Raw genomic sequence first — 26737 nt, 5'->3', positions numbered from 1 at the left:
CATTCCCCTAGTCTTGAAACACATGACTTTTAAAAGGAATATGCAGATCCTAGAGATGACAAGTACTACTTTGTGGTGAGACTTATGATACAAAGCCTATTGTTGTGTGACCTTCAATAAATTATTAAACTTTTCAACTTTAGATTTCCCATCTTAAAATGTGAGGCATAACGTCTCTCTCCATCATAAGAATTAAATTTAAGGTTAAATACATTAAGAGGTGGATGTGGCTAAAAAAGAAGATACTTATTATTCAGACCACGAAAAAGACTCCAAAGCTATATAATATCATCCAAGGCCACAGAAACGGAAATGGATGTGGGATTCATTATTTAGTAATGGCACAAATACCATTTACTTCTCAAGGTCATCACAAAGATTTAAATGACTTAATCTTTGTAAAATCAGCAATGGGCTCAATACTAGACATTCTATAGTGTATAATGAGGGTGACAGTGGTGGTGGTGTGTTGACAAGCAATGGAGGAACATGGAAAGATACACAGTAACTTTTAGGGTGCTGGTCTGAGTGCCTGGCCTTAGTGACGATGACTTACAACATCTAATTGCAAAAAGCAATCTGCTCACAGTTTTTGGCTCAGGTCTTTCTGTTGATCTATCTTTGCCCCTAAACAGAAAACTGGTATTTAATGAATAAAAATTATTTTTAGGAGAATATATACTGTACTAAGTGTACTGATAAAAATTGTCTTCTATGGTACAGAATGTTGGAGGAAAATAGTACAAGAAAGCTAAAAGCAAATTCATTGCTGAACATTTTATCGGTGATTTAGAAATATCTAAGTTATATATTAGAACCTGAGATTGTAAATCTGAAGTATAAACTCTACCTGTTGTGTTACTGCATATGAACAACCAAACTTCATGTGTGTTTATGTTCTTAAAAGGTGGGGTTATCATATAACCTCAGGGCAGAATTCAGAATCATACCAAATGTGGCTACACTGCTGTTTGCCCTTTGGCTTCACAATATGCTAACTAGGTAAAATTACACAACATTCCTTCAAGAAATAGTTTTCCCTAGACTTGAGAGAGAGAAACAGACTCAAATAATAACAATGTACACGGTAGGCAGATGCCATTCACTGGCTGCTCTAAACTGTTGGGGGTTTATTGTTTTTTGTTTTGTTTTGTTTTGTTTTGTTTTGTTTTTTGAGACAGCATTTCTCTGAGTAGTCTTGGCTGTCCTCACACCCACAGATATCCCCTGCCTCTGCCTCCCAGAGTCTCTAAACTGTTGTTTTTTTCTCCAAAGCTTTAAGTAAGTTATCTGAAGACTTTAATTATTCAGTGTGAGGGTAGAAAGTGCTACAATTTGAATAAGCATGAGCATTGTTCCAGTACTAGAATAAAATTGGCTAAAAATAAGTTAAACAAGGGACCAGAGAGAGGTCTTAGTGGCCAAAGTACTTGCTGTAAGTATAAGGTTCTGAGTTTGGACCCTCAGCACCAACACTACAAAATCTGGGCATGGGGTGGTGGTCTTCACCTAAAATCCTACAAACCAAGATAGGTGAAGTCTGGGGGCTCTGGCCAGCCATTCTAGACATAATAATGAGCTCCAGGCTCAGTCAGTGACCCTGAGGAATGTAATTCCAGTGTCAACCTCTGGGGAACATGCTTGTATAAGGGAGTGCACCTGCACACACATACATCTCTCTCTCACACACACACACAGGACATGCAAAGATAGGTTAAAAGGATAACTGACCCAGGTGTGGTGGTGCATACCTTTAATTCCAGCACTCAAGGAGGCAGAGGCAAGCTGTGAGTTCGAGGCCAGCCTGGTCTACAAAGTAAGTCCAGGGCAGCTAAGGCTATACAGAGAAGCCCTGTCTCCAGAAAAACCAGGAGAGGGGAGAGGGGAGAGGGGAGAGGAGGGGAGAGGAGGGGAGAGGGGAGGGGAGGGGAGAGGGGAGAGGAGGGGAGAGGAGGGGAGAGGAGGGGAGAGGGGAGGGGAGAGGGAGAGAGAGAGGGAGAGGGAGAGGGAGAGGGAGAAGAGAAGAGAACTGATAACTATGTATTTCAAAGTAGTAGGATTTTAATGTTCACAATACTAGGTGATGATGAGTGGGTTACAGACAGTCCCATCACCTTGGTTTGACCATTACACACTATACCAGCAGTGAACTATTATAGTATATTCTCAAAAATATGTACAACTACTATGTGTACAAAATTAATAGATTAAAAGTACACGCTACTATAATTCCAGCCCTTGAGGAGGCGGAGGCAGACAGATCTCTGTGAGTTTGAGGCCAGTTTGGTCTACAAAGTGAGTCCAGGAGAGCCAGTGCTAAACAGAGAAACCCTGTCTTGGAGAGAGAGCTAGTGGAGAGAAAGAAAGAAATGAATATGATGATGTTTCTAAGGATTAAGTGTGAATGCCAGTAACTTTCTGGTTTGTTTTTGGAATGTACAGTTGTTATTAGTCTTACAATAGGAATCCACAGCAAAGAACACTGAGACATTCTAACTCTGGGTCAAGAATCACATTTCTCTGACCTTAGAATAGTAGTCAGAAATCGCCAGTCTTTTAAAGGGCAAGCTGCTTTTCAGTCTCTGAAGCCAAGGTATCATCTTGGCAGAGAATGGAAAAGAGAACAAGCAGATGATTAGTTCCTCAGAAAAGTGAGTCTGAAGTTGAATTGCTTTCTCTGCTAGAAAGTAAACCAGGGGAGGAAAGTAGCCAGAGGGACAAGATGAGCCCTGTGCCAGGGAAAGCTGGTTTAGAGGTAGCATTCCATTCCATAAAAGCATGGAATACTGGGTAGTATGACAATAAATGAGGCGACATGCAAAGTGTAGGTGCTAACTTTCCTTAGATCTATCTCTTGAGGTTTCCACAAATCTGCATTTTGAACTAAATAAAGGCACTGCTCTGTTCACTGTTACATTCTTTTGAGATGTGGAGGGAAAACCTAGGAGGGCATAGATAAAAATCATGTTGTATAACACAGTAAAGAGAACGGACGCTAAAATGCCAATCTCAAAACATCTGACTTTAGACACTGTCTCATGCCCTTTCACTAATGCATCTCACTGGATGCATGGGGAAAGTCATGCAAATGTATGGGACAACAAAAGCTAGAGATGAACAAAAAAAAAAATCAGTTTCCATAAAACTGGTGCTATAACTAGGCATGGTGGAACATGCACAGAACTCAGGACGCTGAGGCGGAAGGATAGAGTTTGAAGCCAGTCAGGGCTACAAAGGCAAATTTTTTGTTTAAAAAAAAAATCACTTAAGTTTCTTTGTTTAACTGTGGTTGTAGAGTAATGGTCTAAACAAAGGTTAATACTTAGGGTTCAATATGTGCTACACAATGCTAAGCATTTGGTAAATGAGTCATTTAAACTTATTCTTGAGACAGTTACTCTTATGGACATGTTATAGAATACAATAAAAAAGTTAACCGTGAATAATGTGAGCAGTTACACAGTATAGAAGTGCAGAAGCTGGAACCCACCATGGATGTCTGACTAGAGTCTAGGTGATCAACTTCTGCAAAGTTCCTTTAATATACATTTTAACCCAGATGTGCAAGAGTCCTCCCCTTACTGACAGAGAGCGTTTAGACTCTGTGAGTAGAAATGGTGTTTCTTTTCTTTTCTTTTGGTTTTTCAAGACAGAGTTTCTCTGTGTAGCCCTGGTTGTCCTGGACTCACTTTGTAGGCCAGGCTGGCTTTGAATTCACAGTGATACACTTGCCTCTGCCTCTCTGAGTGCTGAGATTAAAGGCGTGTGCCACCATGTCCATCTAGAAATGGTGTTTCTAAATAGAAATCTCCACTTATGACTAAATTTAAACCTAAGTCATGTATGGACAAGACTGCACTTATATATCAGTCCACAGTAATGTGGCTTTTCTCAGGATCCACCCAAATAATCAGGAATCCTGAACAGCATAAAGACAATATTTAAAAGTGGCCCTCTTACTTTAGAGATAGAGATGGAGACCAGTTCATTGTTAAAACTACTGAAGATCTTATGGAAATATTTAAGTACATATATACACAATCTAACTTGAAAATACAAGTATAACTTTTTTAACTACACTTTTGATGCAAAGTCTGGGCCTTTTTAAACTGGAATATGAGTTCCAATTCTTTCTTGCAAAATTAGCACAAATATGCATAGTCAATATCTTTAAAAAAAAAAAACACAAACGGAGCTGGAGGGACAGCTCAGCAGTTAGGAGCACTGGCTGCTCTTTCAGAGAACCTGGTTTTGGTTCCCAGTACCCACATGGTGACTCACAACCACTTGTAATTCCATGGATTTACTGCCCTCTTCTGGTCTCTCTGGAAATTAGGAAGGCTTGTGGTGTACATATGTACATACAGGCAAAATATTCACACACAAAAATAAAAATAAAACTTTAAAAATTAAAACATAAGATAATCAAGTATAAATGGATTTATAAAATCCTTTACCCTAATCTGCTATAGTATTTACAGGGTTTCTCTGTGTAGCCTTGGCTGTCCTTGACTCACTTTGTAGACCAGACTGGCCTCAAACTCACAGCGATCCGGCCTGCTTCTGCCTCCTGAGTGCTGGGATTAAAGGCGTGCGCCACCACACCCAGCCTTTCCTGAAACTTTCAATGTAATTTTTCTAGAAACAATTTATGTTATTTCTTTTTGTATCTATGTTTTATTAATTAATGCATATATAATTTAATTATATTATCAGAATGACAAATACAATTAGCATTTAAAGCACAAGGAAAACAGAAGCACCTTGGTGTATGAATACTGGTAACAGTCAGTAGGTATCTCAATAGGAAAAGAAAATACTAATTAATTCTGGAAGCAATTAGATAAAAGTCAGTAAAGAAAGCTTCTAAAACTGGAAGCTCTAAGCCAACAGTGTCTAGAGCAAGGTTATATGCAATGTAAAGCTAGACTCGGAACCATAATTGAAGCTCTTCAGACGTTCCTAGGTGTGATGGTGTAAAAATTTAATTTTTACAATCAAACTGGTCAGATTTGGAATCACCTAGGAGACACACTTCTGGGTATATGTCTAAGGGCATTTCTAGAGATACTGAACTAAAAAAGAAAGACCCATCCTGACTATGGGTAGCAGCATCTCATGAACTGGGGTCCCAAATAGAATAAAAAGAAGAAAAAAAGAGAGAAGTAAATTAAGCATAAACATTGATTTCGTCTCGCTTCCTAATTACCTTTATAACATACCCAGCTGCCTCACACTCCTGTTGCCATGAACTGTATGCTCAGATCCTAAGTACAAATAAGTTCTTCCTTTCTTACCCTGTTTTTATTAGGTATTTTGTCACAGCAATGAGAAAAATAACTAATGCATCCATTGTCAAAAGTTAGATTTAGAAAAGAATAGAAGGTAAGAAATTCTGCTGAGGTTGGGAAGCTTTTAAAGCACGTGCACAGTGTGCACAAGGCCCTGAGGTCAGCCCTTGGCTATAATAAACAAACAATCAAAGAAACAAATAAAAAACAACAAACAGGGAAAACCAGAGCCAGTGCCAGCACGTGAAAGGAGTAAGGACCCAAACAGTTAGGAAATTTCAGAGCATGAATTGGTTACCACAACAGGAAGTCATTTACACTTCCCCACATTTCTCTCTCTAAAGTATTTGATTTCTGTGACATCCTACTGCTATTTTATCAACAATATACTATTTGAGAAGTATCAAAAACAAAAATAGAAACATGAAACAAAACCACTACATATAGATGAGCTATAACAATGTTTTTCAAAATCCAATATATAGCCTAGGGAAAATTATTTCAAATCAACAACTGAAAAGCTAGATGTACAAGCAGTAGCTCATAGTTCAGTGTCACATTGTACATACAGATGAACACTGTGATCTAAGGTAAGTAGACTAAGCATTACAGTATCTTTAAAAACTGTGCATTAAAGTAGCAGTTTCTCTCCAAAGTTAAAGGAAAGTTGAAGTTACTAGACACTGGTTCAATAAAAAACAGACAATACCTATATAATGGTGAAGACAAGAAAAATAACAGCAAATTTCCTTGCTGGCAAATTAAATCTGTCCTTTTGGGGTATGTAATCATGAGGAAGTCATGAGGTCTTGCACCTCCACCTCAATTCAGGTGACCTGTATATCTTACAACCCAGAGCAACTTTCTTTTCTTTTCTTAAAAAATTGTTTGATCCCGCAAATTTCAGAAAATATATAGAAAATCCAGTATCTTAATATTCTCTGAGTGAAAAAGAATCAATTTTAATTTATGATGACCTAAAATCTTAGTGCCATACTTAAAGGCAGCAGGAAGAACAGTCATCAAAACCAGAGCAACTTTCAATGACACATTTTGAGAGCAGGTCAAGCTTGACATAAAACAAACTAATTCCCTCTTTTCTAGGCATTATAATGTGGTCGGTGAGTCCCAGGAACTGGAAAGTGGAGGGCGACTCACATGGTACACCTTCATCTAGCCTCAGCTTAAAGGAATTTACCATCCTAAGTCTGACCAGTCAATAACAAAGTGGTGAGTCAAACAGCCTAAAGCTCTAACTTCATTAAAACTTTAGTGAGGAAATGCTCTTCTCATTACAGTAAGATTATCTGCTTTGGCGTGCCCAGATGAAGGAACTGAAACAGAGACTGTTACCGAAGCCCCAAGTAATCTCAGTATGTTTTATTGATCTATTCAACAGTGCTCATGAAAGATCTTCTGTGATGTCTACAGCATGCCAGGCATGCAACTACAAACTGAAGATAGAATAATACTGTTTCTGGATTATAGGGAAACGAAACATAGATTACACATATTTTTTTATGATTCAAACTGTTTAAAAATTATTTACTTAATTCTTATAATGGCCTAATGAAAAGGGTTTTGGTATTACCTTTTTTTGAAGATAAGGAAAGAAACAGGCAAGGGAAGTTAAGTTATAGCCCCAAAGAGAACTAACCAGTATCAGTCAATATGCAAATCCAGGCAGTCTCAATCCATAGTACACATACAATATCATACAGCCTTAAGCTATCCTATAATGCTAAGTGATTTAAAACTTAGATTTCTAGAGGGCTGGAGAGATAGATCAGAATTTAAGGGGACCTAGGTTTGGTTCCCAACACCCACATGGCAGCTCACAATTGGCTGTAACACGGGTTAGAAGAAATGCAGTTGTTCTGGCCTCTGTAGTTACCAGGCACGCACACAGGCACACATGCACACAGACACACACACAGGCACACACACAGGCACGCATACAGGCACACACACAGGCACACACACAGGCACACACGCACACAGGCACACACACAGGCACGCACACATGCACACACACAGGCACACACCCACAGAGGAAAATACTCATATACATAAACTAAAAATATCTAAAACAAAACAAAAGCCTTACATTTCTAGTAAATGTTAAAATTAGGACAAGCCCATCCTGTACTGAATGTGTGATTTCAATTTTATACTTCTCATTATAATATAGTAGTGAAGCAATGTATTTGTTCTTACCTTTTAAATTTGTTCTGGTACAGGCTTCTTTTAAATCACACAAAAGAAATGAAAATCAGTTTTTACTAATTTCTGTTCACTTTAAAAATGTAAGTAGTAAAAATGAAAATGGCTTCCCTTCTTACCAAAAGAATAGTAGAGAGGAGAGAAAAATAAAGAAAGGTACAGAAAGATCAGTGCACCTTACACTTGCTATGATTTTCTGATCGTCTTGTTAGTAAGTCTTACAGCATGCTGCCAGCAAATTATTTGTCCTGACAAATTCTATGGGTATTATGTCTCCCATTTAATGAACGAGGAAACAAAAGCACAGAGATGTTGTCTATAATTTGCCCAAGGGCACACAGCAAACAAGTGGCAGAATCTAAACTACCTTATCATATTGCAGGAGTCAAAGGAAAACAGGCACTGACTTTAGTTATATCTTCGTCTGTCTTAAGATTTGTGGGGATGAGAATGTCAAATCAGGAAAGACAAGCATTTTTATCTCCAAAGTTGATGAGCCCTATATGCAAACACATGATACAAACACCACCAAACAATCAGAACTCGGAAAAGCATGTCTGGTTAGGAATTACTTGGATGCTTCCTTACCCACATCGTAGCCCCTCTTTTTCTGTTAAGTGAACAGAATGTGACTGTCTGTAAAGCACACCACCACTACTGCTAGAGGGTTAGACGACAGCTCAGAAAAGTAACAGCAGCATCACTTCACAATAGATTCTTGCTCCTTAATGAATCCAAACTCCTGATCCCTATGCAAATTTGTTGAAATAAGTGATCCAAGAATCTATAAATTTCTCCAAACTCCCAACTTTTATAAAGACTATAGCATCCTGGTTCTCCAGCATCTTTCATATTGATCCTCAGCTATCTTGTCTGCCTTTTAACAAATGCTTTACCCTTTGGTAGATGTTTCTTAGTTTACTTCTTGACAGCCTAAAAATCTAGTCCCGGAAATAAAGACCTAAGTTGAAATTCTGGTTAATTGTGCCTAATATGTACATTTGCATGCATACACATACATACACACACACACACACACACACACACACACACACACACACACACACACGCCAGCATTCGTTATGCTTACTGATTGCAACATGGTCAGTCACCCTGCGTTCCTGCTGCTATGAGGGGCCTTACACCGTGAACTCAAATAAACCCTTCCTTCCTGAATAGCTTTTGTCAAATATTCTGTCACAGTACAAGACAAGTAACTAAAACACTGTCCATGGGGATAACTTCAAATTTTAGAAGCTAAAAAGTTATTTTTAAAGTGCTTAAAATCCACACTAAACACTCTATCTAGCTATTTGCCGTAGTTCAGTATACGTCCTCTCTTGAAATCATCTGTCCTAATCTCTACTCCTACCGCTGAGGCTCTCACAGCCACCCCTCAGGCTTGCCATTACTAGTATACTGTTCACAGCCACCAATGTGCTTGTTTCTTTAAAATCTTTTTCTCTTGTACACTCCCTGCTATCAGCTTAGTTTAGCACTGCCCCCAGAGGCTGTTTCAATTTGATGTCAGTTATCTACAGAATCCTTTCATAAAAGGTTTACTCCAGATAAACTGATGTACTTACTATCTAGTATATATTTGCTTCCAAGATTTTTCTGGTTACTTTATCATTTTATTTACTCATCCAAACAACATAAAACTTATATCCAACTTAAAAATCACTAATCTGGCAGGTGTGGTGGTGCACAGGTAGATTTAGTTCCAGAACTCTGTAAAGGCAGAGTGAAGTGGATCTACCTGCCTTTGTGGGTTTGAGGCCATCCTGGTCTTCATAGTGAATTCCAGGACAGCCAGGACTATGGAGAGAGACCCTGTCTCAAAATACTAAAGAAAAAAATTCATTAATTGTCAAGATTTTAAAGTAAAATTTATCTTGAGGCATTCATGTAAGTTGTAATTTTTCCATTATCTGTAGAGTGCCAACAAGACTGGCATGCAATGAGCATGCCACATCAATATCTGCTCTTCGTAACGTTCACAAGCCAGCAGAGGCTTCTTCAGACACTTGCTCTGCATGATCCTGTAGGCGTCACATAGGGGAAAGGCTGTCTGTCTTAGGTTTCTGAGCGATGAAACAGTTAAACAGTGCCTTCACTGCGGGTTAGAGACAGACTCCTCCGTCCTTCTTACACTGCTCACAGGCTCCTTTCTCATTCCCTGTAGGTGGATCAATTCTGAGCTGTCGCTTTTCTCTCTTTTGAATGGTGTGGACCTTCCAGTTTGAACCAGATTCTTCTTCTTCTACTCCTCCTCCTCCTTTCTTCTCTTCTTCCTCCTCCTCCTCCTCCTTCTTTACATCTTACTCTTGATTCCTAGCCTCGTCTCCATAAAGATGCACATGCTTCTCATAACCTCCATTTAAAAATGGAGGTGATCTAAGTAGCATGTTAAAACGTAAAGGTTCAGCAGAAACAGGCTTGGTAGGTAAATGTGAAGCTCCTATAGAGTAGTGTCTACTTAAATATATAGGGGAGAAACTTTGATGATAAAATAAGAGTGCAGACTATTGTAGGAGAGAGAAATGTGAGATTTTCTAGGAATGTGCAGGTTTCTTTTTGTGTATTTTTTCCACTGTTGTTTTGCTTTTTGATACAACATCTAAAGCAACCCAGGCTGGCCTTCACCTGCTCTGTCAGCTGGGGATGACCTTGAGCTCCTGACCTGCCCACCTCCACGTTCTGAGTGGTGAGGTCTCAGCTGTATGCTACCGTCTGAAGTGTTGGTGTGGTGTTGGGGACTTGATGCAGGGCTGGCTGCATCTTAAGCCACACTGCAGTGAGCCACATCTTAAACACTGGGTTTGCTTTAAAGTTAGACATCATACCTATTTGGTAAATATTCAAATTTCTGTGTCCTAACGGAAATCCTAAGGGAAGCCCAAGCAGCAGCAGTGCGGGCCACAGCGTGAGGCGAGAAGGGAAGGAACCACTAACTGAGCACGATTTTCTGTGCCAAGGATACTTGGTGCATTACAGAAACTATCCTGTTTCTTTTTAACTTTCTTTTTATTTTCTTTGCTTTTTGAGGCAAGATCTCCCTATGTAGTCTTGAACTCATGGTCTTCCTAAGTGCTGGGATTACAGGCATGCCTCACTCCAACTGGTTCATTACTCTTTGTTTTATTTTGACACTGAGTCTAACGCAGCCCAGACTAGCTTCAAACCCAAGCTCAAACTTGCTATTTTATATGTAAAAATATAGTAATGTAATGTTGGGGAGAGTAAAAAACACACATTTATCAGTGAAGTGTTATGACTTCTTCCCATGAGAAAAAAATAAACAGAGTAACTGGATTCACTCTTTTGTTTTAATCATCAACTTAATTTTTAGTTTTAATATATCTTAAAGTTTGTTACTGATATTATCGTATTCTTGGGTATTCAGAAGTGCTATTAGCATGTTAGTTATGAAAGTTTTAGTCAATTAAACCCAAGGAACAAACTTAAGCCTTTTTCCTATGATATTTACATATTATTTATTTATTATATTTCACCCTAATTATAAGTAATATCTACTACTGACTAAGACTATTTATATGTCACATGAATAATATATAAAATACTTTAAAAATATTTCAGTAAGCATCAGAAACTGATGCTTAACATTTTTATAGATCACTGTCACTTAAATCTGTAGCTTGAATGTTATTCACTTTAGGAAAACCTAATGTATGATATAGACATGTACCAATTCAAAAGAATAAGAATTATTATAAGACCCACTGTAACATCTTCTAAAATATGAAAAATTACAGGTAAAGTTTAAATTAGCCAACATATATAAAGAAACAAGTAACTTATATACCACATTGTGTAAAGCAACAAACATGAAGATCAAAGGGCATGCCAAGGAATATTACTTGAAAATACTTAAATAATATAAAACCCTAACATTACTATTAATAAGCATTACAGTTTCAGAAACAATTCAATATAAAATCACATATATATGCATACACATCTGTGAGTATAGACTAACTACAAAAGAGCAGCAGCTTATAACATACATAATAGTTTGGTATATGTAAAACTCTAAATGTATTTTAACTTGCAAAACAATGCTTAAAATAAAAATAATCCACTTAATATGTTAATCATAGATGAGAGAAGCAAACTTATTTCATTAATGACTGTGAATGTGAATAACACTTTTTACTACCTTTTAATATAGTAGTTCTTCACACTTAACGGTTTCTTAAAACACTGAACAAAACCATATACAGATTTATGGGAAACAACTACAGAAAGAGCAGAATTCAAAAGTACAAAATATATTTTCATCTATGTAAATTAATGTTATGACTAATGTATATTTTCTGAATAACTTGCTTTAAATAGAACAACTCAAGAAGCAAATAACAGAAAGAATCGCCTCGGATCAAGTGCTTTTCTGCTTTGAGGTGGCTGATGGTCAGCCTAAGTATTCTAATTTTTAAAAATCCAGTTCCTAGTTTTATGCCAGTTTTAAGTTACCATGGTCAACCAAAAAGCTAAAAAGAGAGAATTAAAAAGCAGAAAATAGCAGTCTAAGATAATCCAACTGTAAATCCAATTTATCTGAAATTAGTAAATACCAAATGGTTTGAAAATGCAAGTAAAAAGGGAGTAGAAATATAACTTATTTTAAATTCAACTGATAAAATAAACCCAAATCAATATAACTATCGAATAGGCCATTAAAAAAATCCCCCTATTCTCAAAAGATGCAAAAATTCTAATCATTCCAGGTAATGAATAGGACAGGTGAGATGCACTAAGGAAGCTTGCTTACCAAGTCTAGAATTCTGTAATTTTTCAAAAGGGAATTTACTAAAAAGGTTACTGCAATGGAAAGTAGAGATCTATTCTGGAATCACGTTGTAAAAAAAGAAACTTGACCTTCACATTTACATAAAAAACTAGCAGTTTAAAATTGATTTCATTATAATAAATGTTATTTAAAAATAGGACGTTTTAAGGTTCACAAAATAATACATAAAAGAACAAAATAATGAAACAAATGTACCTAATGATAATTTCTTCATGGATTATCTGCTAAGTGTCTGTGTATCTTAGGCTGCATTTCTTTTCCTACAAATCTTTAAAGTAGGCTGTATTGCTCAGAAACCACTGACATCCAAATATTCTGCTCGTCATACTCACTGCCTTTACTCTTCCTTCTTCATCTGCCAACATTCTGCAGTTTGCTTCCCATCTCCAGGCGTATTCACTGGCCATGTCGTTGGTGCTGACACATTAGTAATAATCCACACTTAAATCTCCAGCCAGCTCTTCTTACTGCTCAGAACTTACAATGCCTTACAGGTGACACTTCTGGCAGATGTTGATTATGGTCCCAATGCACAAGAGATGCTCCCAAGGGGCCTTAGAGCCCCTGACAACATCACCTGCTTCTTTTTGTATCCACACAAGCAAGCGCTGTTGTACTTGTTTTGAACATCTAACGATTTCAAGAAATAGTATACAGACGAGCTCTTTTCATTAGATTGCTTGACATGAAGTTATTTTTTCAGAATACTGCAGCAAATATAGATTGTAGGATCCCATTTGAAAGAAATATTTTTATACAGGTTTTCTCTGTGGCGCAGTTTAGTTTACTCTTCTGCTAAAGAAAATTGCTGAAGAACTGGTTCTGAGATTCCTAATGGCGCAGTGTTATCCAGAGTGAATGATTCACGGATGCTCTTAACATTCAGGAGTAACACGGAAGGCTAACAGTGCAGCCTGGGTCCAGAGCTGATGAATGGCGCAGTGCTGCTGTTGTCATAGCAACCGAGAGAAAGGGGGAAAAGGCAGCACCATAGAAGGAGCTGTGACATGGATTCTGGGAGCGATTTATATTAAAAAGCTGTAAGCATCTCGTGCCTTAAAGCTACAAACTCCTCTGATTCCTCTTTAGGTTTTACTCTTGAATTTCTCACTCTGAACTGTGTAAATACATATTGTAAAATACAGCAACTATGTAAACAGCACCAAAAAAACCCTTTAATGATACAATTTAAGGGAACAATATAGTTAATACTTTGGCAAGCTAATACAGAAATATGCAGTAGCTTCATAATATATGGGTAGGATTTTAAAATTAGACACTGACAAATACCTACAATATAAGAATTACCTAGAATCTAAGATGGCAGAAAAGTCGTTTTTAAATACTCAGATATATTCAGATTAAATATCCTTCATTTGGATGGTATGCATCAGATACACCAAAAACTGCAGCATCATCGACAGACTGACTCATAAAACAGCAATGATACCACTCTCAAAGAAAGTATGCTATTGGATTCTTTTATGTACAGGAAGGTTCAGAGACAGTGAATTCACTAAAGATGCTATTGTCTTCATTCACAAAGAAATTTCTGTATCATTTTAATGTGTTATGGCTATTGTACCATCCCATGCTACTGATGGCCTCATTATTTAGCCTGAAAAAACTTTTTCTGTGTAGTTTTTTTTCTTACCTGTCAAGAATTAGAATTACTTCCTCTCCAGCAGACTGTAAGATAATTTCCAATAAGACTTATGGGAAAAGGACCTAAGAAAGCTTTTGAGCCAGGTGTAGTGGCACACACCTTTAATCTCAGCATTCCAGAGGCAGAGGCAGGAGGATCTCTGTGAGTTCCAGGCCTGCCTGGTCTACAAAGCGTGTCAATTCCTTATTGAAGATTGTGCATATTTTAAAAATAATTACCTTCAGAATCCAGAAACAAGGAAAACACGGTTGTCAAACTAACTCCATTATAACTCAAAGCACTATTTACTACATAGTTTAAATACAACCATCAACCAAGCTTTTATAGAAAATTTGCTAATGGCAACATTTTGTGATTTTTAAAATTCATCCAACAACATGAAAGAATGGCTGACATTTGGAACAGGAATGGTAGATTTACAATAAAGAGCAGCCAAGTGACAAGTCTCCTGAAACACTCTGCCCTCTGGTGTCTAAACTTCTTATCTGAAGGACACATTTTCACGAGATGTATTTATTGCTCTTAGATGCTGAGTCTGTCAATCTGGCTTAGTACTGTAAATTTTCTATTATAAACCGAGTATATAATTGTTGCCAAGCCTTACACCGTCCCACACTGTAACTTACTGCTTGTTTAAAAACTGCTAAGGATTTCTTCTACATTATGGATATTTACTTGCCTTTTGTGATACTGTGTGAATGAAAAGTATTCTTAATGGCTGACATCACTTGGTTCTTACATGCCACATTTGGCATTTTGAAGCTCACATTCCACAACAGGTAAACATGAAGCAAGTAGGAAAAAACCAATGTCAATGAAGCATAAAGGCAGATTTCTAGGAACCATCACATAAACTTGTAGTAAATGCTATGGGGGAAGATCACAGAGAAATGAGGGAGTTCCATTTTTTTCTGCAATCTTCCTGGTGTTGGTCATGTTGCACAATGGTCTCTTAGAACCATCACTCTGCTGAAAACAGATACAGGAGATTCTGTGACTGAGTGACCAGACCACTTTTCTACCTGGTAGGATTTCTTGTATTGTACCTCCCTCTCCCTACATATTTACATTTCGAAAAAGTTTAGCTCTCAAATCTACTTATTAACTTAAATGAATCAGAATTTTAAGTAAAAATGAATTTAACAAAGTTTAAAAACTTCCCCTGAACAAATAAAGTTGTCTTTATAACATGGCAAGAAAGGATATTTAAAGACTGAGTTATATCCAGAGTTGTGGCACTCAATGTATAGCCCCTCAAGTAGATAAATATAATGCTAATAGGTCACCCGCAAATTACAGTAAGCAACTGGCACAGAGAAACACTCTTTAAAAATATTTCTGTATTTCTTTTAGCCTAAGGTACTGTCATCTTCACTTTACATATAAGACAACAGAAGCTCAAAAGAAGCCAATCTACCTAGGCAGTGAGCCTGCAAATAAATGTGTATAAAATTATTTAAAATAAAAAAAACAACAACAACCCTTAATTATAAAAATTCTGCAATTTAAAAAAAAATCACATTTTATTGCATTTATTTAGTAGGTAAGGTAGGTGATGGGTTTTGGGAGTGTGGTTATGGTGTGCATGTGGGAGTCGGGGAATAATTTGTGGAAAGTGGTTCTTTCCCTGTAGGGAACCCAGAAAAGCTTGAGTGAATGTGTAAAGAATAGATGAAGTCAGCCCTGAGTGAATGTGTGTTGTATGAAAAGGGCAGTGTATGGCACCTCCTACAGAGGTTAGCTAACTTAACTCCTTCTTCTCCACTGTGCTGCACCTCATAAACATACTAAACTTCTAGGTGGTGCCATTCTTCCTCAGAGTGTGAACAAACCCCAGGTTTTCTGTGCTTCTATGTGCCTGTCCTTTTCTCATTCATTTGCCACACCAGTCAGGTTTCCACATCCAAGCTGTGCAGGTCACAGCACCTTCTTCCACGTGGGTCTCACAACTCAAATTCAGGTTGTGGGGTTCACAGCAACTTCCCTTAGTGGTTGAGCCATCTCTGCTAGCCCAAACGTGTATGGAATTGGAATTCTGACCCATATTTTTTACCCAACTAGTTTCTTGACTCTATACAGTTCTTTGGAGTCTGGAGTTCTAAGCTGTAACTCCACCTCATTATAGATAACTCACAAACATCAATACAAACAAATATTAGTTTGTGATATATTCTCACGATTAGAAATTCTTCTTTTACTGTCTACTTACCCACTGGAGTTTTGTCTGCCCAAATTTCTGAGATATCAACTAACTAATGAACTTTTGGATACTGGATACCATTGGATACTGGTATCAAACTCAGGATGTTCCCACCTCTTTGAGTGCTGGAATTACATGCCCAAACCCTGTTTGATTTCCTAAGATTAACAAGTTACACTCATGTCTTGTTACTCTCAACAATTATCTACTGTTGATTCAACTCTAATATTCAGAGTTTCTTTTTGGATTTCATAACTGTGATTTTATTAACTTGCCCGGTATCAGGTACTAGGTATCCCTAGCTTGATCGTTTATTTGTTGCAACTCTGAAAGAAATACTGGAAAAATCAGCTCTTTAATTTAATTTTAGGTAAGCACACTTCTTTTAAAATGTAGAGAAAAGAACCTACAAGACAATGGTTGGTGGTTTTAGGAGGAAAACGGATAGTATAGCTAAAAATAAAAAGAAATTTATATGTTATTAGGCATATAGAAACATCAAACAAACTAAGTATCGTCATCCTCTCAATTTTTTAATTTAGGGAGAGGAAAAGAATGCTAGGGATTGAGCCCAGGGCACATACACGCTCAGCTACCATTAAGCTATGTAACACCCAACTCTGAAGAAAGAAGTCTTGTGTCCAAAAAAAGAAGTATACAAAGAGATTTTTTAAAAAGACAGAATCAAAGACAGAGTACAAAAACCCTCTAATTATACTGTTGAGCAAGAATAAAGCCCCATCTAAGAAAAACTGGGTTTTGTTTTTTCAAACAGGGTTTCTCTGTATAGCTTTGGTTGTCCAGGACTCACTTTGTAAACCAGGCTGGACTCAAACTCACAGAGATCCGCCTGCCTCTGCTTTCCCAGTGCTGGGATTGCAGCCATGCACACCTGGCATAAGAAGAACTGTTTTTAAGACAGCAAAGAAACGATTGTAGATGGGGTCTTGGGGGGGGGGGCATGAGTAAGGGAAAGACTGATCTACTGCTTAAGAAAGATAATGATGTACTAATTTTTGTTTATAAACTTGTATTCACAACTCATCTTTTATGACCTAAACTGTCTATTAACTTCCTGATATACATGCTATCTTACTTAATCCATAAAACACCTAGTAAGACAAAAATAATAAGCACAAAGAACAAAACATATTCAGAGTAAATAAATGACTTGGCCAAGTTCATATAACTAAGTAGCAGAGCCAGTCAGACAGTCAACCCAAGAATATATCACTCCAAAATTTTTCCATGACAAACAACATTCTGCTTCAAGCAACAGACAGAAAACCACTCAACTCTTGCATAAAGTTGACAAAATAAATGTTGAGATCCTTATGTCAACTTTAAAAACAAAATAATTATTTTTCATGGTTACATGATACAAAAGACAGTATACAAAAGACTGTCCAAACCACAGCCTTGCACAAAGGCCATTACAACTACACCCCATGCCCCAAACACACACAAATATTTCTCTAAGGACAGCTATTCAACACTAACTATTCACAGTGGTACCACTCCTTTTACTGATCCTTGTGGTCGTGGATTACTGTTTACAAGTTACAATGGCATTTTCCTCCCATTTGTATTTAAGGCTTCTGTTTCCCTTAAGCACTGTATCTACACTCAGTTTACAACAGCACACATTGCAACGGTACTTTCCCCCAAGTAAACTTAATCCTTAGAGACTCTTTCTCTGACAATTGCTATAGTTTAAGATGCTTCTTCCAAAATTCATATATCAAAGCTTAGGCAAACATGATAGAATTAAGGGACAGTAGGGTCTTTAAGTGGGTGGATCTAGATTCTTATTAAAGAATTTTCCTGCAGCATCCTGTTCTCCTTCCTGCTCATCATTACCATGGGAGGACATGAGGATCCCGTTCCTTCCAGAAAATACAACAAGTAGAGCCCTAATCTTAGAACCAGATAGCAACCTGCCTCCAGACAACTAACCAGCTAGCAGCCTGATCTTGAACTTTCAGCTGTAAGAAAATAAATTTATGTTCTTTATATATTACTCAGTCTTGTTTTACTATGGCAGCACAAACAAATTAAGCCGACCTTTATTTTGCCTTAATGTTCTCCATTAAGGAATATAATGCTTAAGTTAGAAAGTATAGAATAAACATCATTAACAAATCACTGAACTACAAGTTATAAGGAGTTTAAAATATATCATCAAAATCTAGGTCCACACAATTTACATTATGGAGTTCTAAAAGAATGTGAGGAAATGAACATGTAATTCCTAATAGCAGTTTTATAAAACTATACAAGAAATCCGGAGTTGTAGGTCCAAAGGATGCTAAAACATGGATATAAAGTCGTTGTAAAGGAAAAATGCTCACAAGGAGTTGATATGGGGTTAGAAGAAAATGTAATTTTAAAGTATGCCAAAGTGATCTCCATCTTGTGCTTTTTTTTTTAATTAAGAAATATTTCTGACAGGATCTTTCAACGCAGCCAAGGCCAGGACTGAACTCCCAATCCTCCTACCGCAGTCCTCCCAAGTGCTGCGATTACAGGCCGGCACCACCGTGCCTGGGTTCATGTCCACACTGATACAGCTGAGATGGGATAAGCAACACAGCTTCAGGATCCTTTAGTCATAAGCAGGCTTTAAAGGCAACTTCTAAGGCAAGAGAAAATCATGAGGACTACTTTGCAGAGTCTATAAAGGGTTGCCACATTATATTGTTCTAAAAGGTAGGACTAGGACTGATGGGAGTTCAGCAGAAGCTGCGGCCACTACGTAGACGCTATGAAGACTGAACATCCTCACGTGTGTAAAGTACTGAGTGCTGCCTGGAAGACAGCAATAGCTCAATAAACAGTACTTAAATTGCCACAGCTACCTCCATCATTAGTACTTACAGGTTTAGTTAAAAACTACCTATCCAATCCTTTGGTCCTGCTGACTGTGGGCGTATCTGATTGTGTGATTATTAAGCTTGTTGTACTAAGTTTTCTTAGGTCCATTTTGTTTTCTTCCATTTTTTGATGTTATGCACTAAATTGTACACTATAGTCTCAAAATTATAATTAATATTATTGGCTAATTCATTTCTTGCCATCTTAATACTACATATGCTATTTATGTAAGCTTTCCTGCTTCCATTTTTTACATTGAATTACCACTCCTCTTAAAGATTCAACTATTTCAGTCTTTTCCAAGAAAAAAAAATGTCATTACTAGTCAAGTAATGTTTTCTAATTAATTTTGTTCATTCCTACTTTGTTGACAGCTTTTTCTATTTACTCTTATTTATATTATCTCCTTTTATGTTAAGTGCTTGCCTAATTTACTTTAATGACTTTATTTGCCAATAAAACATTCAAAGTAATGACTTTTAGCAGTGCCCCAATGGGAATATTTTCTAGCTTTTAATACACCATACACTGAACTCCTATATGTTTTTTAAATTTTGATTTCTACTTTAACTCAACATTTATTTTAAGCCAGGTGTGGTGGCACACACCTGTAGTCCCAGAACTCAGGGAGGCAGAGGCAGGTGGATCTCTGTGAGTTCAAGGCCAGCCTGGTTTACAAAGCCAGTCTAGGACAGTCAAGGCTACATAGAGAAACCCTGTCTCTAAAACCAAAAACAAAATAAAACAAACAAAACTTATTTTAAAACATTTTTAAATTTGCAAGCAGAAAAATAATTATTCCTTATTTTTTATTGTTAGATTTCATTTTTTTCCAGTTTCACTGAAAAATAATGTACAATATACAAATTTTGCTACAATTAGTTATATGATCAATACTTAGACACAGTTAAGTATAACAAGTATTTCCCATCACAGTTCTACACTTAACTGAATGATTAACTGCACTGTTCAAATTTCTTATACTCATCATCCACTGGGTTACTAATTTTGAGGCATGAAATCTATCTTAAATATAAAATCATCAACTTTTCTTTTTTATTGTTAACCATGTTTGCCATAGACAGTGGTTTGTTTTTTTTTTTTAACAAAGATATAATTCACATGCCATGTAATTTATCCCTCCACTGAGAATAGCTTTGTCTCTTCACAGGCTTCTGGAGCTATCTCCTCAATCTATACTTACCACACTTTCATCACCCACAATTACACTCACACCCTCAGCACTGACTTCACATACTTGTCCCTTTTGTCCTTGTTCAATCTCTATTTATGATACTTCATAGACTACAATTTCACAAATAATTATATGACCTTTTGTGGATGGCTTGTTTTTATTTAGAATGATTTACAACATTCATCCATGTTGCAGCATAGAAAATAATTTATTTTTATTATCAAACATTACAACTGTAACATTCTCTTGCATTCATCAGCTAATGAACATCCAAGCTACTTGCCTATAATGATCACACCTCTTATTTACTTGGTTCTGGTTTGCTTTAATAATGCTGACTCATGAAAGCTGATATTATTTATATTGAAGGAGTAATAATTCCCTAACCATCTCCACTTTTAGTATTGAAGGTCTAAGAAAATAATCTCTCCAGGGCCAGAAATAGTTCTTGTTTGCTGTTTCTATCACTGAATTAACCTTGAGGTTTATAGCAGGTGAATCTTCATATTCCAAAGATCTTGGAAAGTCTTCATATATTTATTTCTTCATTTAATAGTATAAAAATGAGAATGTAACAGTCATTAGTGATGGAACTTAGATTACCATGCATGCCTATTACATTTTAAAATTCACTATGGTGGACTCAGCAGGGTTCTTGCCTTTAATAACCTAAGCAATAGGGAGTTAAAAGCAGGAGGAGCAGGCATTTAAAGCCAGCCTCAGCTATGTAATGAGTTTTAGGTTAGCTTGGGTTACATAAATCACTGCCCTTCTCCTCCACAAAAGGAACCTATTAGGCACCTAGAACGCCAATGGTATTCTTAAAATTCTAAATATAAACTTATTTCCCATATTTATGATTATACTTAGTAAGTCAGACTGTATAGATTAATAACATATGTAGACTTTTTATTTTCAAATTAGGCCTTTAATAATTTTCTTAGAATGCCTATGAGACAAAGCTACATTTCCATACTTATATATAAGTATACTTATATATAAAATGAGAAAACTAGCATTTAGTCAATACCTAGTATATGATAGGAGGCATATTTAATAAATCATATTTAAAGTTCACATCAATCCTAATAAAATTTACACTTGTACATCTTGAATTCTAATGTTCCCCAAAACTGTTGATGAATGCTTGCCATATAATGTAGACTAAGGCCAAAAGAGTTTTGCAGAGATTCTTGCAGAATGTCTCTAAAATAAGCAAATGTTTCCATTTGATCCATGACAAAAATAATAGTTTGTCTCTAGCAAGTATTTCAGATATGCAAGCTTACCATAATCAGGTCACTTATTATGACTTACCATCTACACTACATTGCCTAATCTATTTGATTGTAGTATCTGAAGATTAAACATCAAGAAAGTGGAAGGACTTTCAAAGTTACCTGAAGGTCACCTTCTAAAATCTCAGAATACACATTTAACCCAGATGAAAGAAACTCAATTCTCATACCTCTTAGACACGTGTACAGTTGTGGTTAGCATTCACGAGGTCAGATACTAGCTTATAAGGTTTACAGGTGCAAATCTACTTCTTACTGTTCTTTGAAGCATATAATGCTATTTTATTTATTTATGGGTTTTTTTTTTTTACAAACAAAGGAACCAAAGTACAGAGATTTTTAAATTAATTTGAGCAAGATTATGCAGCAAATCTGTTATACCACTTTATGATGTTTTCGATTTTTCAAAGGGTAAAAATTACAAACATTAAAAAGGACATGAACTAAATTAATGCCATCATTCTCCCACTTTTAAGTAGTGGTTACATGTCTCTATCATAACTCAACGCCTGTCTTTACACTTGTGTATATATCAATTTATAATACACATGGGTTCATATTATTGACAAATTTTCATTTTTGCTATGTACATAGAAATACATATGCATATAAGCATACATTTTCAAACTCAAGTTTATTTGTAAAATTCAGAATAAAGTTGTTTGTATCAATGTTTACACATACTAGAATAGGTAAATGAGGTAAACTAACAGGAGTTAATTATGCACTTTACTATCTATAGATTAAGAAATACCAGGTCTCTGTGATGCAATTCAGACATCTTGGAAAGAGCAATAAATAAGATTCTGGCACTAATTATGGCCACAGTGTTCCACACCTTTCCCATTACAAACCAATACATAACTAACTAAGCAAACAGTGGCTCCAACTCAGCTTTTAGGTCTTCTAGTTTTTATTAGTGTTTAAACCATTTGACTGCATCTTCTGCTGTTAGAAACAACAACAGAAAGTAAGTGAGATGCAAATGTTATAGGGCAAATACTCTACTTCTCTAATGCTCAATATTCTCACTGGTAAAAGACTACTTCCTGGCTCTATTGGTTTTGGCAAATTTTCAATTTAGTAGGCATTACCTCTCTGTTACTTACCTGTAAAATGAAGATGCAAGCGAAACTATGTTAGTGAAGACATCCACACAAACACTTCTATCACGTTTTCCATTATTCACTAAAAATGCTATTTCAAATCACATGAAATTTGTTTGTTTATTAGCTGGATCTCTCAAGCTGGCCAGGAACTGCCGATGTAGTCTAGACTGGCCACTACCTCATGACCCTGCCTCAACATCCTTAGTGGATAATTCCCTACACAGTTCTTCAGAAACATAGTTTTAAAGTTCCAAACTGGCAACTAATACTAAAAAGTTTTCAAAAATTGTCATCAAACTGAAAATCATCTTGTTTCAATACTGACAGTTAACACTGGGCACCTAAGATTTACCAACCTTGGCAACATATCACTACAAAGCATGACTGTATCCACACTTTATGAAAGAATACAGAGACGGAATGACTGAATCACACTTGGAATACAAACTTAAGCAGTCTTGCCACTGAGCTTGTGCCTCCGCGGCTTTTGCTGTATTAACTCTTGTTTGTACTGACTAGAGGAATGCATCTATATATTTAAAAACCACTTTCAAGTTCTAAGTTAGGTGTGTCTTTTAAAGTGGCTTTTTAAATTCTCACTCTTTACGAACAAATCAAAATACTGAAATTGGACTTCTTTCTGCAAGTAGGTCTCACATATACCTACACTAACGGACTAACATAAAAACATGTTGAGTATAAAAGCTGCCTGACAACACCACAAAAAGGTTACTTCTCTGTTGTATCTTAGAATGACAACAAAAGGACTCATATTGCTTCAAACTGAGAACTATTTAAAGATCAGGAAAACATGAAAAAAGGTTACCGAAGAGGGCTAGTGAGACAGCTCAGCGGATAAAGTCACTTGTTGCCAAGCCTGAGGTGACCTGAGTTCAGTCCCAAGGACTCACGCTGTATAGAGCGGGAACCCACTCCTGCAAGGACACGGAATGCTCTGTCCACTCACACTCTGTGCTCTCCGCACTTGCCAACAAGATACAATTAAAAGCTGAAGCAGACTGCATCCTCCCCACCCCACCTCTGCTTATGACCTTACGATGAAAGTAGGCTCCTTACCACGCACAAAATCTCCAACCCCTGCCTGCCTCTTCAGTTGACTTTCTAAACACCTCTTCTCTGACACTGTTAAACAACACTTGACCTCTTTACAGTTTCTGAATATGCCAAGCTCATTTTTGTCTTAGGACTTTTCACACTGTTCTTTTTGCCTAGACTGCTCAGATTCCAGACCTTCCCATTGGCTTTGCCCACACCAGGCTCCTTCCTTTTCTTCTTCTTGTATTATTTCATAGAAAGAAATCCATTTTTACCTCAATTTCTCTGCATCTCATTCCCTACTTCATATCTTCACAGTACTTGTTTCTATCTAAAATTATTTACTGATTGGTATTGGTTATACTCCCTGCCCCCTTTAACCAGGGTCTATGTAGCACTGACTGTCCTAGAACTGTGCAAACAAGGCTGCCCTCCAATGCACAGAGATCTGCCTGCCTCTGCTTCCCAAGTGCTGGGATTAAAGGCTCGTAATAAAATTATAAAGCCATAAGAAAAATAAAATAGGCTAACTAACACTATTTATTCTGTTTGGCAGAAATATGCATATAAGTAATACTTGGAAGTTTAAATGCATAGAAATATATTAGCTAAGTACAGCCTTAATGGTCTTATGAAATCTGTGCCTTTTGGTAAGTATCTCTAGAGGGTATTTCTTTATTGCCTGTAGTTTATTCTTTTAACTTTCTTTTTATCTATTTATAACAAAACATAATTAGGAAAATGGTAAATGATAAGCAACCTATTGATCAAGGGTGTCTTTTAAATTTTGAAAAAAAATTATTCCATGCTAAATAAAGAATTTTATCATTTGTGTTAGTTGGGGGAAAGAAACATTTTCATACAGTCTTTTTTCTTTCTTTTTAAGGAAACACATTTACTTAATTCGGAAGTTTTACATTTCATTCTCAATCTTTAATTCTTGGAGTTTTTTTTTTTTCTTGTTTAGTAAGTGAAATTTTATGAGAAGCTCCACACACTTTAAATACTGTGATATTAAAACTTGGAGGTTCAGACATGTCATTACTCAAGTATACCCCTCTCACTGTGCTATGACATCACCCCTGAAATAGTTTCATTATTACATGTATTTATATTTTAACAAAGATAGATATTAAAATTGCTATAAGCCAGTTCTGCAGGTACCAAAAAATCCCAGGCAAGCCAGCTCCCTTCATGGAAATAGGAACTTTTATGCTTTTTCCAAAAGGTGTGGGAAAATGGGGCAAACCACATAGCAGCTAGCAGATTTTGCATTTTGTGTTTTTAGTAATGACACCTTTAACAGCAAAAATGAGAGGATTTCTAAGCAATCAAAGTTTGTTCTCATCATGCAATGTTAATTATATTTTTTATCTAATGACCTGAGTCAATACTTTGACTCATTCAAGTTACTTAAAAATGCCTAAAATATAGTAAGTAATACATAGACATTAAACCTACACCTTATAAAACTACAGAATAATGTAATATTGTATTTTAGTGAAAATTACAAACATTAAACGTTTCATTCTACTTAGAAGAGTGAAAAAGTCTCATTTTACCCCTTTCCTCTTACTTTCTTTTGAACTTTCACGACAACTAAATCACCCTACTAGGCACAGAGGAAACAATCAATATGCCCTTAATTTCATGCCTTTATGCACTCAGAATCCATCAATACCAGTCAACTGACAGCTATCTACAAGAGTATACTGCATAAAATGAAATTCATCATTTTGTGTAATTGATACATACTAATAAAGGTGTTTGCTTTGTTTTAAGAATATACTGATGATGTCAGAAGAATCTAATAATGTGACAGACAGAGACTAACATATTTTCACATGGAAATATTCTTCAGTTACATCTTACAATTTCTTCCTTGAAAATAAAAGTCCATTTTACAAAGACTTACTTTTAAACCCATCATGAACTGAATGAGCAATATAGATTTTTGAGATATATTTAAACTCAATGCAATACAATTTATGAATCACAGTAACTATCCCAAGAAGTTGTAATGTTGTATGAAGAGAAAGATTTGAACGCTAGAGATAAAATCTACAAATCATGATTTCAAACAAAAATATGGCTAATGTCTATACATTTGTTGAACTGTCAAGCTCTAATACAACTAAAATTACAAAGTCTCCATCTGTTAACGTGACAGGAACAAGCTGACAAACGAAGTCAGAACAACAGTGTATTCTGGCAAAACCAAGAACTTCCTGAAAACCTAGAAAAATATGTCCACAACAGATGGGTCACTTAGAAATGACTATATCAGTCTGTCAAAGTGAGTTCTAATTCTCAGATTAAAATCAGTAGAAGTCCCACTTTCTAAAAGTCTTGTGGTACTAGGAAGGCCAAAGAGGAGGAAATCTGAAGATGCACATACACACGCCTGGTGACTTATAGTGTCATACTGTCAGGTTCCTGTCAAACATACTAAATTCAGGTAAATTCCTTACCAGTTAACTTCTTCACGGGTTGGAGCCGAACACTGATAGACTGATGTGTGAGTAAGGGGGAGGATGGAAGAGAGCGAGACACGCCCTCCATAATCCGAATGTGCTGCATACCTTCAGTCACTGGAAGTGCTGGGACAGCGTAGTCTGGCTCAAAAGCACAATCGCTTTCTGTGGAGATGCCGCCTGTTAATAAGGAAAGACAGTACAAAAGAGATGATGAGAAGAGCTCCTTTGTACTAACATGTATCTTCTAGGATGATTCAGAAGAGCATCTCTCTCTCTCTCTCTCTCTCTCTCTCTCTCTCTCACACACACACACACACACACACACACACACACACACACACACACACACACGTACGTATATTTCCTGAGAGGGAAAGATAAACGGAAGGAGGAAAGGAAAACGGTAAAGGAGAAAGGAAAAGAAAAAAGGTAGAAAGAAAAGCAAACAAATAAACAAAAAAGACGGAGAGAGACTGGGTCTTACAAGCGGATCTCCCATAAAATTAAATAAAGACAA

General features: G+C 36.6%; 1 protein-coding gene across 12 annotated transcripts in view; it reads right to left on the bottom strand.

The window, feature by feature from the left end:
* TANC2 (tetratricopeptide repeat, ankyrin repeat and coiled-coil containing 2) overlaps positions 1 to 26737 on the bottom strand; it is a gene marked incomplete at its 3' end in the record, with an annotated part of 287236 nt that overhangs the window by 166477 nt on the left and 94022 nt on the right. For 7 of the 12 annotated variants that reach the window (XM_084748481.1, XM_084748486.1, XM_084748488.1 and 4 more), the window contains exon 4: positions 26215 to 26397. In XM_084748481.1, coding sequence (XP_084604607.1) covers positions 26215 to 26397 — 183 coding nt within the window. Of the gene's footprint in view, positions 1 to 12677; positions 14199 to 26214; positions 26398 to 26737 lie in introns of those variants that run through there. The other 5 variants (XM_084748489.1, XM_084748491.1, XM_084748492.1 and 2 more) reach the window with 2 other exon arrangements.

This window comes from Acomys minous, assembly GCF_964271855.1.
Source record: "Acomys minous genome assembly, chromosome: 12".
Taxonomy (NCBI): Eukaryota; Metazoa; Chordata; class Mammalia; order Rodentia; family Muridae; genus Acomys; species Acomys minous.
Note: the sequence above shows the minus strand (reverse complement) of the source record. Positions and strands in the feature narration are given on the sequence as shown.